This window comes from Psammomys obesus, unplaced genomic scaffold, assembly GCF_907164565.1.
Source record: "Psammomys obesus unplaced genomic scaffold, mPsaObe1.curated_primary_1811, whole genome shotgun sequence".
NCBI classification, from domain to species: domain Eukaryota; kingdom Metazoa; phylum Chordata; class Mammalia; order Rodentia; family Muridae; genus Psammomys; species Psammomys obesus.
This window is the reverse complement of record NW_026596125.1, coordinates 14,714,874-14,727,141: the sequence shown is the minus strand read 5'-3', so window position 1 is coordinate 14,727,141 and position 12,268 is coordinate 14,714,874. Positions and strand designations below refer to the sequence as shown.

Below are 12,268 nucleotides of genomic sequence, written 5' to 3'. Positions count from 1 at the left end.
ACACCACACACCTCCACGCTCACCTCACACCACACACCTCCACGCTCGCCTCACACCACACACCTCCACGCTTGCATCATTTCCGTGAAGCAGCCTTAGCATTCTCTCTTTCCTGACTTTTGGGTTGTGGACATAGGTCAAGGGCTGGTAACAAAAGTGCTTCCTTTGCGCAGTCTGTTCTTTGACTTTTGTTTTTCTTACTTCTCTCTTCAGGTTTTCAAAGAGACCAAGCAAAAGAGAATCTCTATTTTAGAACTGAGCAGTACGTTCCTACCTCAGTGCAACCGGCAGAAACTCCTAGAATATATTCTGAGTTTTGTGGTGCTGTAGAATTCTCGCAGCACCGATCTCAAGCAAGGAGCTGAGGAGTCCCTTGCAGGCTCCGGTCTGACTCCGAGTGGCAGGTGTCCTGGAGTGGCCCAGCCTGCCTTACCCCGAGGAGACTTCCAGAAAGACACGTGCCTTCTGCCCCCCGTGGACTTGTGCTCCTCCCAACACAGATGCAGTGGGCTGTGCAGAACACTCGTGCCGGTGCCATCTGCGATTCATGATCACTAGGTCACTAGGTGAAATCTCAGTAAGTTATTTTGGAGTTTATTAAAGATTCACATTTTAAGTATGACTGTTCAGGACTAGTTACTGTGATGGACATAGAGGTGTATGTAGAACTGACCCTTGTATAGTATGTAATAATGTTTCCTTTAAAATGATTGGGTCATCCATTCTGTCTCCATCTTATTGCTGTCAGCAAGCTATGGTTTGCATGTGAGCCCTTTATCTCAACTGCTTTACTAAGGAGCAACGCTGCCCCGGGCTGGAGACTCAGAGCGTGCTTGAATAGCTGCCTGAAGCAGACAATACTGTGTAGGTCAGGAAATGAGATACTATGAAGAAAGAGCTGGCATCAGGAAGTGAGTCTGGTTGGCAAGGGTGAAGCTGCACCTTGCCAGGAAAGTGGCACCGAAGGCTTTGCTCACGGGAGGAGTGCCATTGAGCTGTAAGGAGCACATTTTTAGAGTTCCCGCTGTCCATACCTGCACCCTCCCTGCCCTTTGCATGGTGGGCATCAGCTGCTCCTGAAGAACCCTTGCCAACAGCAGCTTGCTGGCTGGCAGCTCAGCTAGAGAGATTGCTGGCTGTGGCAGGCACTCTCTCACAGTGGGTGCTGCACCCCAGTCTGTGTGACTAGTTCTGAATGGTGCACTCTACAGCCTGTGTGGCACAGGGAGCCTGCTGAATGGCAGGTGGTTGGAGGCATGTGTAGGTTTAAGCTCTGAGAAGAATCCTTGCTTCTACATACCCAAACTCCATTGCCACTTAAAAGCGAGTAATTATGAAAATATTTCTGTTTTAGTGGGTAGGTGCTTTTTTGAGATCAAGGAGCATACAATTAGATATTTGTGGTAATTATGGCAGTTTCTTAATGATCATGTGATAATACATTTTCTAACAGTCTACTGTCCATATACATGATTTATATGGAATTATGAATTTTTCCGATGAGTGTTGTATAGATGATTTGAATATATAAAAGTATTAGGGATGAAGTTTGTACTTTCTTGAACTTGAATTTTAAACACTAATTGTATCCTCTGAGTGACATGTGGGTGTTGGGGGAGGTGGGGCCCCACCTGGCATTCCACAGTGCATGGAATGGCTGGTTTGGAGCTCAGAGCAATAATGCTGTGCTGTGGTGGCTGCCTCGCTTCCCCACTGTGCATGTCAAATCTGTTCCTTTGCATCCGTTCACTGTCAATTGTAGCGACTTTGGAGTGGAGTGAGATGTTTACCTTTGAGCCTTCTGTATTACTGACTAGGGTAGAATGGCACTTCCTTGGCTGTTCTTAGGGGATTCCTGGGGAGTCTGGTCTCCCTTGGGTGCACCTCATCTGGGGACTCAAGCATTTTGTTGGTCTCTCTTCTTTCTTAACCCTCTAAATGGAAATTGAAGGCGCCTCTGTCAGGTGGCTGCAGTGCCCTGGACCGACCTGTCAGCGTGCTCCTGCGCCTGTTTCCTCTGCAAGTCGCTGCTGTTCTCCAGCCCGCACAGAGAGCGCCCTGCCCCACTGTGGTCTCCCTTTCAGTTGGTTCCTTTTTAGAGACTGCGGTTCACTTGCCGTCGCCAGACACTTAACTCACTGTGAGGATAAGTATGCATGCTTTTGTAATTAACTGGTGCTTTGAAACCTTTTTTAAGGAAGAAAAATCTCAACCAAAGTTATGCTCATCCCGGCAAGCTGACCCTTGAGTTCATTTTAGCACAACTCATTCTTCAGTGCCTCATTATGAAAGGAAAAAAATCCACAAAAACAAACAACAACAAAAAACCTGCATCACAATAAGGCTTCCAGGTAGCCCTGTTCCCTAATAGAAACATTCCCCTTGTTTTCCAGCAGTGGGTGGCTTCCTCGAAAGGTTAAGCAAACTAGGTGCTTGTATATAATTTATTACAGTTTACTCTACTGCATTTCTGACAAACTGAAATGCATGCCCTTCAGGGGAAGACTGTGAGACAAGTAAATAAAAACCTAATACTAAGCAATATGAAGCTGCACCCTGCTTTTAAGTGAGGCTAAGCCAAGTAATTCAGAGGGGGAGTGGTATTTGCTCTCCAAATCCTAAGGAGAATGAAGGCAGAAACAAGTGTTAGTGACCTCAGCCAGGAAAGTGTGTTAGACCTTGGAAGTCAGTAGGGTGAGGGTAACAGGGAATGGTGGACAGGCTGCTCTGCGGCCTCGTTTCCTGTGCTCTGAGACGTGTTCTGAGAGCCCACGTTCTGGGGATACGTGGGAATAGCAGTGCCCTCTGTGCTGAAGGTGGCGAGCACCCAGCAGTACCCAACCCTCGAGCACAGCAGCTCCCCACCTGTCTTCACCTCAGGACCTTTCTCCTCTCTGGGACACCCCGACGCTCTCACTGCATGCCATGGAAAGCATTTTCAGAAACCACATTAGCTCTTTAAGCAGACCAATGGTCACAGTGACCCGAAGCAGAACTTTGCATGCTTTTTGTATTGTCCATGATGCACCAAGGGGACGAATATTTTCCTCACTGGACAGAGTAAGTAAGCACAGAAAATTGGCTGAAACGCTTTTCTTTGATGGAAAATCAGCTACCTGTGACCCTGGCTTTTTTAAAACTTAAAAGTAGCAGAATTAATAGAAGGTTTAATTGGGGTAAATAATGAAGGTTTTAATTCAGTTCTAGAAGAAAACACTGCATAGTTGAATGCAGATTTTTTTTGTCCATAGATAACTGTGGTGTTTTGAAATGATAAACCCTATCTTTGAAGTTTATAAGACTTACTATGGGATGTAAATCTGTTTTTTAAAAACACTTTTTAGGGGTTTGAGAGTTGCCACCTGGCATTTAGTTTAGTACAACCAATGACTGCTTCAAGAGACTCTTGACCTTACTTCTCAACAGCTAAAGGGCTAACTGTGGTTATGGAAGGTGTTTGTTTCAGCTTTTGCCTATTGTGCAAAGCAATGTCAGATTGTTGTAAAAAGAATTACTACTGTAAGATCACTGTATGATTTTGTTAGTGACACTGCCTTGGAAATGTTGACAGATTTTTATGTCTGTTGGTGGTGTATTCTGAGAAGAATGGAGATGGAGTTTTGTTTTAATAAACCAGAAAAAAAAAAAACTTCACTTACTTTTTATGTCTTGGATTTGTTGTTAAGACTTTCGTGTTAACCATTTTGTCATGTTGATTTGACTTCACATAGAACTTTTAAAAAATGTTACTATGTAACTTGTCAGTCAGCTTGTGAGCCTCCCAGCCCTGAGTTTTTGGCTCACATCCCTACAACCTTGGAGTGTTTGAAGAGAGAATGCCTGCTCACATCACAGAGATCCCCTTTGGGCTGCTGAGACCTTTAGTGTGCTTTCTGCCATCTACGTTTCATATGTATTTAACTTCACAAAAAGTACAGTGAAGTCCTTGGTTTTCCCACTGGTTTATAATAGCTGCTCAAAAGTATTAGCTTACTTTTTCTTTTTAAGAATCAGTAATGTATTTTATGAAAGCACATATATTTTGTAGCTCCTTTGGGTGTACCCAGATGTAGCCGGCCCTGGACAGTGTCTGGAGATGGTGGCAGACTGTGCGTGAGTGTCCGCCATGGCTTCCGGCTGTGGGTGCAGAAGCATTTCTAGCACCTGCGGTCACCATTGAGCGAGCCTTCTTCATGTTCCCGCATGGGTGTTCTTGCACTGAAGGCACGAGTTTGGCCTAATTTGGGAAACTATGTCTAAAATGGACAATGGAACATACCCATTGTGGTTAGGGTGCAAGTCAGTGTTTTATTGCCAACATCTTTGCATTTGGGTGTTTTTCTCTAAAGATGTATTCTGTTTTCCTCATCTGTTTACTCAGGAGGGTCAGTTTCAGTGATGGGTTACTAGTTGCTGTTTTAATAATAATAAAATCTTGGCACCCACAAGATAACTTTACATAGTAGTAAAATGTGGCAGCTGAAAGTAATAGAAATGTCATTTTGAAGGAGAGAGCAAGCAAGAAAGAGAGATCTATGGTTAACAGTATGTCCTGCTTAGTTTTCATTGTCAACTTGATCCACCTGTGAAGAGGGAATGTCAACTGAAGAGTGACCTCCATTAGGGTAGCCTGTGGCTGTCTCCTCAGCCCTGTAGGTGGTCCTGGGCTGTGTAAGAAAGCTAGCAAAGAACAAGCCAGCGAGAGCCTGTAAGCAGGCTTAGTCTACGCCCTCCACTCGGGTTTCTGCCTTCAGTTCCTGTCCCGAGTCCCCCTAGCTGTGGACTGTGGCCTGGAAGTAGAAGCTGAAATAAGCCTTTCTCCAGGTTGTTTTTGGTCAGAGTGTTTGATCAATGGAATAAAACTTGAGCAGTGGGCAAGCATGGGGATCCGAGTATGGATGTTAGCACTGATGTACGAAGCCAGGCTTGTGACCCCAGTGTTGTGACCCCCGTGTTCTCTGTGGCGGGACATGAAGATCCCTGGGGCTTGTAGCTTCCAGCCCACTTCTTGGTTCAGAGAAGATCCCATGCCCAGGGACTAGGGTAGAGAGCGGTAGAACAGAACTTCCAACGTCCTCCTCTTCCCTTCACATGTGCTCATCTGCACATGTGCATATAAACCATGCATGTATACCACATGAACACATATGAAGGGGGGGCTGTGTTTGGGTCTCATGACTCTGTGAGAAACTAAAACTTGGGGATCACGGACCTTGGGGTCTCCGTAGCCAAACCAAGTGCCATTAGACACAATACCACCAAACATGATGTGTTTTGGAATGGTGTTAAGAAATTAACTATAGAGATTACAAAATAGGGCTTGGAGAGATGGCTCAGAGGTTAAAGATACTGGCTGTTCTTCCAAAGGTCCTGAGTTCAATTCCCAGTAACCACATGGTGGCTCATAACCATCTATAGTAAGATCTGGTGTGCAGGCAGAATGTTGTATAAATAATAAATCTTAAAAAAAAAAAACCAACACAGAAATAGTGGGGCACAGTGGCACACGCCTATGATCCCAGCACTGTGGGAGGCAGAGGTCGGTGGGTCTCTGTGAGTTCAAGGCTAGCCTGGTCTACAAAGTGAGTCCAAAACAAACAAACAAACAAAACACACACATACAAAAAAATTACAAAATAGAAGGTTTGAGTGCTACGTAAGAGAATTCCTTGGCAAAGTCTTTAGTAATAAGTTCAGCAACTGCAAGTTAGAGTTAGTAATTGCTTACACGACTTTGGACACAGGATTGAATTCACTCTTTTATAAGTTGGGGTTAATAAAAGCTGGCTAATAACTACTGGGTGAGTATGTTGAAGTGTCCCCACAGTATAATTTGCTCTCAGCATGAAGATGGGCTTCTTTTATCGTACTGCTGTTCTGAGGCGGGTTTCCCAGTGGGTTTAGAAGGTCTCATATCTGTTTCTGTTTGGCTGCTCTGACAGCCCCCTGTGGGAGCCCCTCCACCCAGCTCTTCCTGAGTCTTCCTCAGAGGATTCTCTCGCCTCTGCAGAGTGCTGGCGAGCCAACGTCTCAAGTCTGACCTTCCGTTCATATGGCGGGGCTGAGCAGTGACACGCAGCCTCACTTTCTTCCTCAGGAGCATTCTGAGGGTTCTGGTGCTACTGGTTTTCTATTGCCCATGGCACTGACCCACTCATCAACACCCCTCTCTGACCCCTTTGATTAGTCCCTTTGCTCCTTCCTGGCACCAGCTTGCATATAGATGACTTGTTGCTAAATTCTTTGCCTTTTGACTGGTTCTAGGGACAACAGGTAAAGACAGTCTTCGTCACTCTTCCTGAGGCGGTGTTGAGCTGTGAAGCTATATCAAGAGTTAGCATTTTAAAGAGTTGGGCAGTTGAGTATTTTGTGTGTGTATGTGTGCACGAGTGTGTGTCTGCACCATATCTGATGTGCTCTTGGAGGCTGAAGAGGGTGTTGGATCCCCTGGAACTGGAGTTCCAGACATGTGAGCCACCATGTTGGTCCTGTAGATCAGCCAGTGTTCTGAAGCACCTCCATTTTGGATCTGAGAGCCTACGAGAAGAGAAAGATGGAAAAGGGCCCCTCTGTTGACCCCTGCGAAAGGTCTACCTACAGTGGTTGGAGACGTCAAAAGCTGAGGTAAGTGTCGGGAAAGTGCTGGTACTACCCAGAGGCAAGCTCAGAGCATGTGAGATCACACAGGAGGCAGCACTGTGTCTCCCAGGGGACAAGGACTACCTCACTTGGATGAGGTGGTTCCGAGCGTGCTGGGCTGCTGTAGAGATGGGGCATGACTAAGGGGTTCTCATCCAACAGACTCTTTCACTCAGCCTTGAAGGAAGGGGAAGGACAGTTTAAGTGTCACCTGCCAATGCAACTTGACAAACTGTTAAGTGACTCTCTACAGGATGTCTATGCTGTGGCGTCATTCACTCTGGTGACATGGAGGCGCCAGGCTGGTCCCCTTGCACTTTCCAAGCAAGTAGAATATATTTTCTAAGCTGTTGAAAGATTTTTTCCCCCCTGTAAACTGGCTGTGGTTATAGTTGTTAGATCTACACTCCTCCCTGGAGTCATCTTTCTGTGTCTGCATTTGCCTGTGAGTTGTGTCAAAGGTCATTTGCCCATAAGGCCTGGGCAGTTGTTTTCTAAAACAGTGGTATCTCAAAGTGCACACGTTTTTAAAAGGGAGGGACAGCGGTCACTTGAGTCCACAGATGGAACAATCTGCTCTTTGCCATTTGCTTTTTATAACACCAAGAAACAATCTAACAGTCAGTCACTAAGCTGCGGGCTGGCTCTGTGGGCAGGACCAGCCACTTCCCATTGTACAGATGAAGAAGTGGAGGCCAATTTGGGGTAGACTCTTCAACATCTTCAGGGAAGCTGGCAGCTAGGAGGCTGAACCCCAGATTCCTTCAACCTTGACCTTACTGTGTGTGTGTTTGGATTTCAAGGCTAGTGTGTTAAGCCTCATCTGGGGTGGGGAGGAGGAGGAAGTAGAACTGAGACACTAGGAAGGAGAAAGTTGCTCTCTCCCCCAGAATGTGAGGTTCATGCCGGGACCCAGCCCAGGGCAAAAGGGGCTGCTGCTATGGCTGCATGTGGAGTCAGCCCCACCAACTCTGCTGCAGGTGATGAAGCAGCCACTCACCTCTGGGCTCTCAGGGAGAGGAAAAGATGGCCACTGCATGGAAGGCCATCAGCGAGTTCCTCTTTGTTGCCTTCTTTTGGCACGGAGCCTAAATTACTAACACAAAGGTTTGAACCCACAGAAATTGGTGCTAGAATCTGGAGACACTAGCTTCGGCTGTAGCTATCTGCATGGTGTGTGTCCAGGTGACTGAAGAGCTGCTACTCCGTAGCAGAACCTGGTGAAGACGACCCGTGTTCAAGTCCCAGTTCCACACTTACCAGCCACAGGATCTTGAGCCTGTTTTCTGAGGTTGCGCCTTCACCTAAGGTGACAGCATGAAGGAGTGAACACGCTGGAAGCCACAATGAGCCCAGCCTGGCTTATTGTGATGGTCACTTTAAAGATGTTAGCATAGCTCAGGGGGCTTCCCTTCAGATAACCCGGCAAACTCGGTTTTCTTCTGCCTGCCCACTCCTTCCTCGGCTAGAGTTTGACGGACCCTGGTCCAGCCCCGGGATAAATAGGCTTTGGGATTCTCCAGTCTCATTCTGTCTTAAAGTCAGACATTACTTCTCATTTCCTTCAGGCGGGCCCACCTGTACCAGGACGCAGGGCGTGGTCCTGCCGCGCTTTTTGGATCTGCTCAGTAGGTGGCGCTAGAACTTCATCAAAGGTTAAAAGAAACAAAACAAAAAAGCAACAAAAAACAAACAAAAACCCCACCAAAAAAAAAAACCGTGGCCAAGGCTGCTTAGACAACTAGGGTGAACGAGTCTATGAATTCTCCGTCACCTGCTGCCAGACCTCCGGATGGCTTCCTCAGACTGAAGGCAGGACCAGGAAAGCTACAAAGCCGGGCACGGGGCGTGGCAGAAGGCGTGGCTCGGGTAGCCTGCGGTTCTCAGAAAGCTGGGGGCCCCACGGCCGAGGGACACCTACCGTGGGACCCTTAGGAATGAATGCCTGCCAGGACTGCAGAAGGTGAGGGGCGGGACAGGCCTTTGCTGTTTCCCCCAGCTTTCCATTCGCTGCTGCCCCAGGCACCCCAAGCCTATCACCGAGCTCAGGGTCTGTCTTACTGTAGGAAAGTGGGGTGCAAATAATTCCCGACGTCCATGATGAGGGCGCACGTGCCTCCGGCCACCTGGAAAGCACCTTATGGAAACTTGACTCTGAAAGGAGTTTCTCGGGATGAGATTCCCATTTTAACCTCTTAATTCATCCAGTGTGAGTTTATTACATCCATTACGTGTGAGCTTTAAAAGGGCAAGCTGCGAGGGGCTGTTGGGAGGATGTAGGTTTGGCTGTGATCGGTGAGGAGGCGCGAGGGAAGGGAACCCGGGCTGCAGTCAGGCGTAAAGTGATCCACGACTTTATTCTTGGTTGCCCTTTTCTGGTCTTCTCCATCACAGGAAGGAAGAGGGCCTCTGGAGCCACTAAGACTATGGCCATTCTGTCCACTAGAGGGCGCAAGCGTCCTTCAAGTTAGCCTGGAGTTGGCGCTGGCTTGGGAGCGTGTGAGATTTGGGGAGTCTCCGGACCTCAGAAACACCGCGGCCTACACATTATTCTCTTGCACCCCCTTAAAAGCCTTAACCCCCTTTCTGCTTAAATGTGGCTGTTGTTTCCTGGGTATGTTATGCCCAGATCTGGTCCCACCGTTGCCCGGGTGAACTCTGGGGAGGGCGGCTTTGGGCTGCTGTGGGTTATACCACAGGGACTCAGACAGCCCTCATTGGTGTAACTAAGTTGGCTCTCCCAGGAGCCTGTGCCTCACTATGGCCTTTTCCCCAAGCAGAAGCGTCCTGACGATGAGGCTCTTTAGCATGTTATTTTAAAAGTTTTTTTAAATTAGATTTTTATTGTGTGTTTGTGCAGGTGCGGTGGGTGGGCATGAGGGCAGAGGACAAGTTGCTGAGTCTTTCATGAGAGCCTTTCACGAGGGAACTCAGGTTGCAGGCTTGGCAGCAAGTGGCTTTACCAGCAGAGCCATGGTGTCGGCTTCTGTTCCTTCTTTATCCGCTCCCGGCCTTGCCTGATCCACCACTCAGCGATTATCACACGCTGGGCTGTGTGTTCTGGAACCGGGCTACCGATAGATAATGATGGCTCCCCCAGCTTCCCGAGCCCTTTCCTTCTGCTAGGCTGTTCTAAGGTAGGGAACTCCACCCACCCTGTTGCAGCCTGGCCTTCAGTTGTTCTCTGCCAAACATTTTGGAGGAGCCGTGGACACCAGCAGCCGGCATCTGTGAGCGTCTGTTCAAAGACTGTTTAGCCACAGCCTGCCTGGCCTTTCCGTTGGGTCCTAACATAGACTCTGTCCCCACGGTCCTTGGTACTGGACAGTGGCAGGGACAGGTATTATGCACTGCAGAGGCTTAGGCTGGGGGGACTCCTGAGGGCTAACTCTACACAGTCTGTCCTGTAGGGAGGGCTGCACTGTGGTCTCAGATGGGGCGATGGCGTCCTTAAGTGGGCTCTGGGCCAGCTGGCAGACATGCTGGCCCAGCCACACCAGCCAGGCTGTTTTTTGTTTTTTTTTGTCTTGTAGCAGGTGAGGCTTCCTCTCCTACAGTCAGGTGCCTGCTCCCTGCAATACCCCTCGTTCCCTAAGAACCCTTACTGGGTTGGTTGTGTGGTGGGTTTGTTTGAAATGTTAACATATTCGTTTTATCATGACACTTGGAGATGCTTTCCATCGCAAGAACCTTGGAGAAGAAACTTGCTCAGGACCTGAAGTCTGTGTGTACGGAGCCACCGTGGACTTCCAGGGAGTAAGTGCCAAAGAGAGGGAAGGCTAGAAGGTTGACAGCCCCTGTGAAGCTGAGGGCTGTTTTGGGTAGGGACTTGGGAGTTCCCACCACTGCAGGTCTCTGCTCTTCCTGAGGAACAGCAATGAAGGGTAGGCCTGAAGCCAGCAGGCAGGAGGCAATTTATAAGAGAGGAGACTCAGAGTGATTAAGATTCTTGCTCAGAGCCACACAGAGACAGAGGCAGACTTTTATGTATCATAGCCTGCAGAATCTTGTCTGCAAATGGTGCCCAAAGGCCAGGAGTCCAGTGTTCACCTATCCACCCTGTCGAACACATTTGTGGGATACTTAATGCAGGCTAGAGGCTGAGCAGAGAACTCAAGGGGACGCCCAGGTCATGTGACAAATCCATGCAGTATCGGGGTGACCCAGAGGAGAGGCCTCCATCCTGAGCGGGAAGTCTACACATGGTAGGGCTTTCGCACGATGATGAGCTATCAGCTGCTTGTCCTGGGCAGCAGCGTTCCTCTCCTTGCTTCTGAGACAGATGTGGAGAGACTTGGAACATTCCAGTCTTGAGTCATCCTGGGATGAGGGTTTTTACTCTCATCCATTAAAAAAGAAATCCTTTCCATCATGGGAAATTGCAAACATGTATCAGAATGGTAAGATCAATGTCTTGTTGCCAGGTCCCACATTCCAGTCACGTTCCAACTCTTGCCGACCCAGGGTCAGCCACCTCGCAGCTCTAGCCCCACCGGCTCGCCCTCCTCTGCACTGCCTCCAAGGAAATTGTTCACATCCTATCACTTAACCCATAGAGATGTCAACAGATAGCTGTGGAGGACAATGAAGCCTTTTAAGAATCGTCCCATGATCACACATGCATTAATTCCAGTGCTCAGTTGCTTCTCTTTTTTAAATAATTGGTCCAAGTTAGGATCTCGACAAGTGCTGCATGTCTTAGAGTTTCTTCTGAACTGTCAATTCTCTCTCCCTTATAACAATTCCTTTAGTAAATCTGGTTGATCTGGTTGTGTCTTGGGCAGCTTCCCATACCTAGCGCTTACTTCCTGCATCCTTGGGTCTTGTCCCGAAAGCTCCTGTGCCTCCTCCCCCTGTATTTTCTGTAACCTGGTGTGTGTGACTCTGGAGGCTTAAACAGATTCTGTCTTAAGGTTTTGGAGTGAGGTATTTGGAAACGCAAATCAAGGGCATTCTGCTGGGTAGCGTGTGTGTGTGTGTGTGTGTGTGTGTGTGTGTGTGTGTGTGTGTGTATGCGCGCATGCGCGCGCGCACGTGTGTACGTGTGTGTACACCTATGCTCATGTCTGTGAGTGATTCTCCCCACCTTCGGTCACTTTCCAAATCCTCCTCTGTGTCCACAGGCTCCTCTTCTGGGCTTGTCAAAGGACAGGCAGGCAGGCAAGGAGGACTTCAGGGCAAAGAGCGGTGGGCCTCAATCAGCAGGTGGAATTCCACCCCCCCATCCCATCAGACAAAATGGAGCAGTCCAGCCTTGAATTCTGAGAGGCAGAGAAAAGGAGGGTAGGCTAGAAAACAATCACAAAAGTCTATGGAGTACTGAACTGACAAAGAAGTTTGGAATAAAAATGCAGAAGTAGGGAGGGCCCAAGAAAGGGGTATACTGGTCAGCCTCCATTACCAGCCTCACCACTTGCCTGAGAATTACCTGTGGGGCGCACTGTTAGGTTGTTTCCACTGAGATTTAACTGAGAAGGGGAACCTACACTGAATGTGGGTGTCACCACCCTGTGAAATGGGATCGTAAAGTGAATAAAAGGAAAAGAGTAGAGAGCAAGCTGAGGACTAGCATTCGTCTCTCTCTTCCTGACCAAGGACACAATGTGGCCAGCTACCTCACACTCCATCC

The 12,268-nt window shown here is 48.3% G+C and overlaps 1 protein-coding gene across 4 annotated transcripts in view; it reads left to right on the top strand.

Moving 5' to 3' along the window:
• Nucleotides 1-3,654, top strand: part of Gpam (glycerol-3-phosphate acyltransferase, mitochondrial) — a 59,519-nt gene extending 55,865 nt beyond the window's left edge. For all 4 annotated transcript variants that reach the window (XM_055630115.1, XM_055630113.1, XM_055630114.1 and 1 more), the window contains one exon: nt 214-3,654. In XM_055630115.1, the coding sequence (XP_055486090.1) occupies nt 214-330 (117 nt within the window). In that variant the 3' untranslated portion in view covers nt 331-3,654. The remainder of the gene's footprint in view (nt 1-213) is intronic.
• Nucleotides 3,655-12,268: the final 8,614 nt, after the last annotated feature.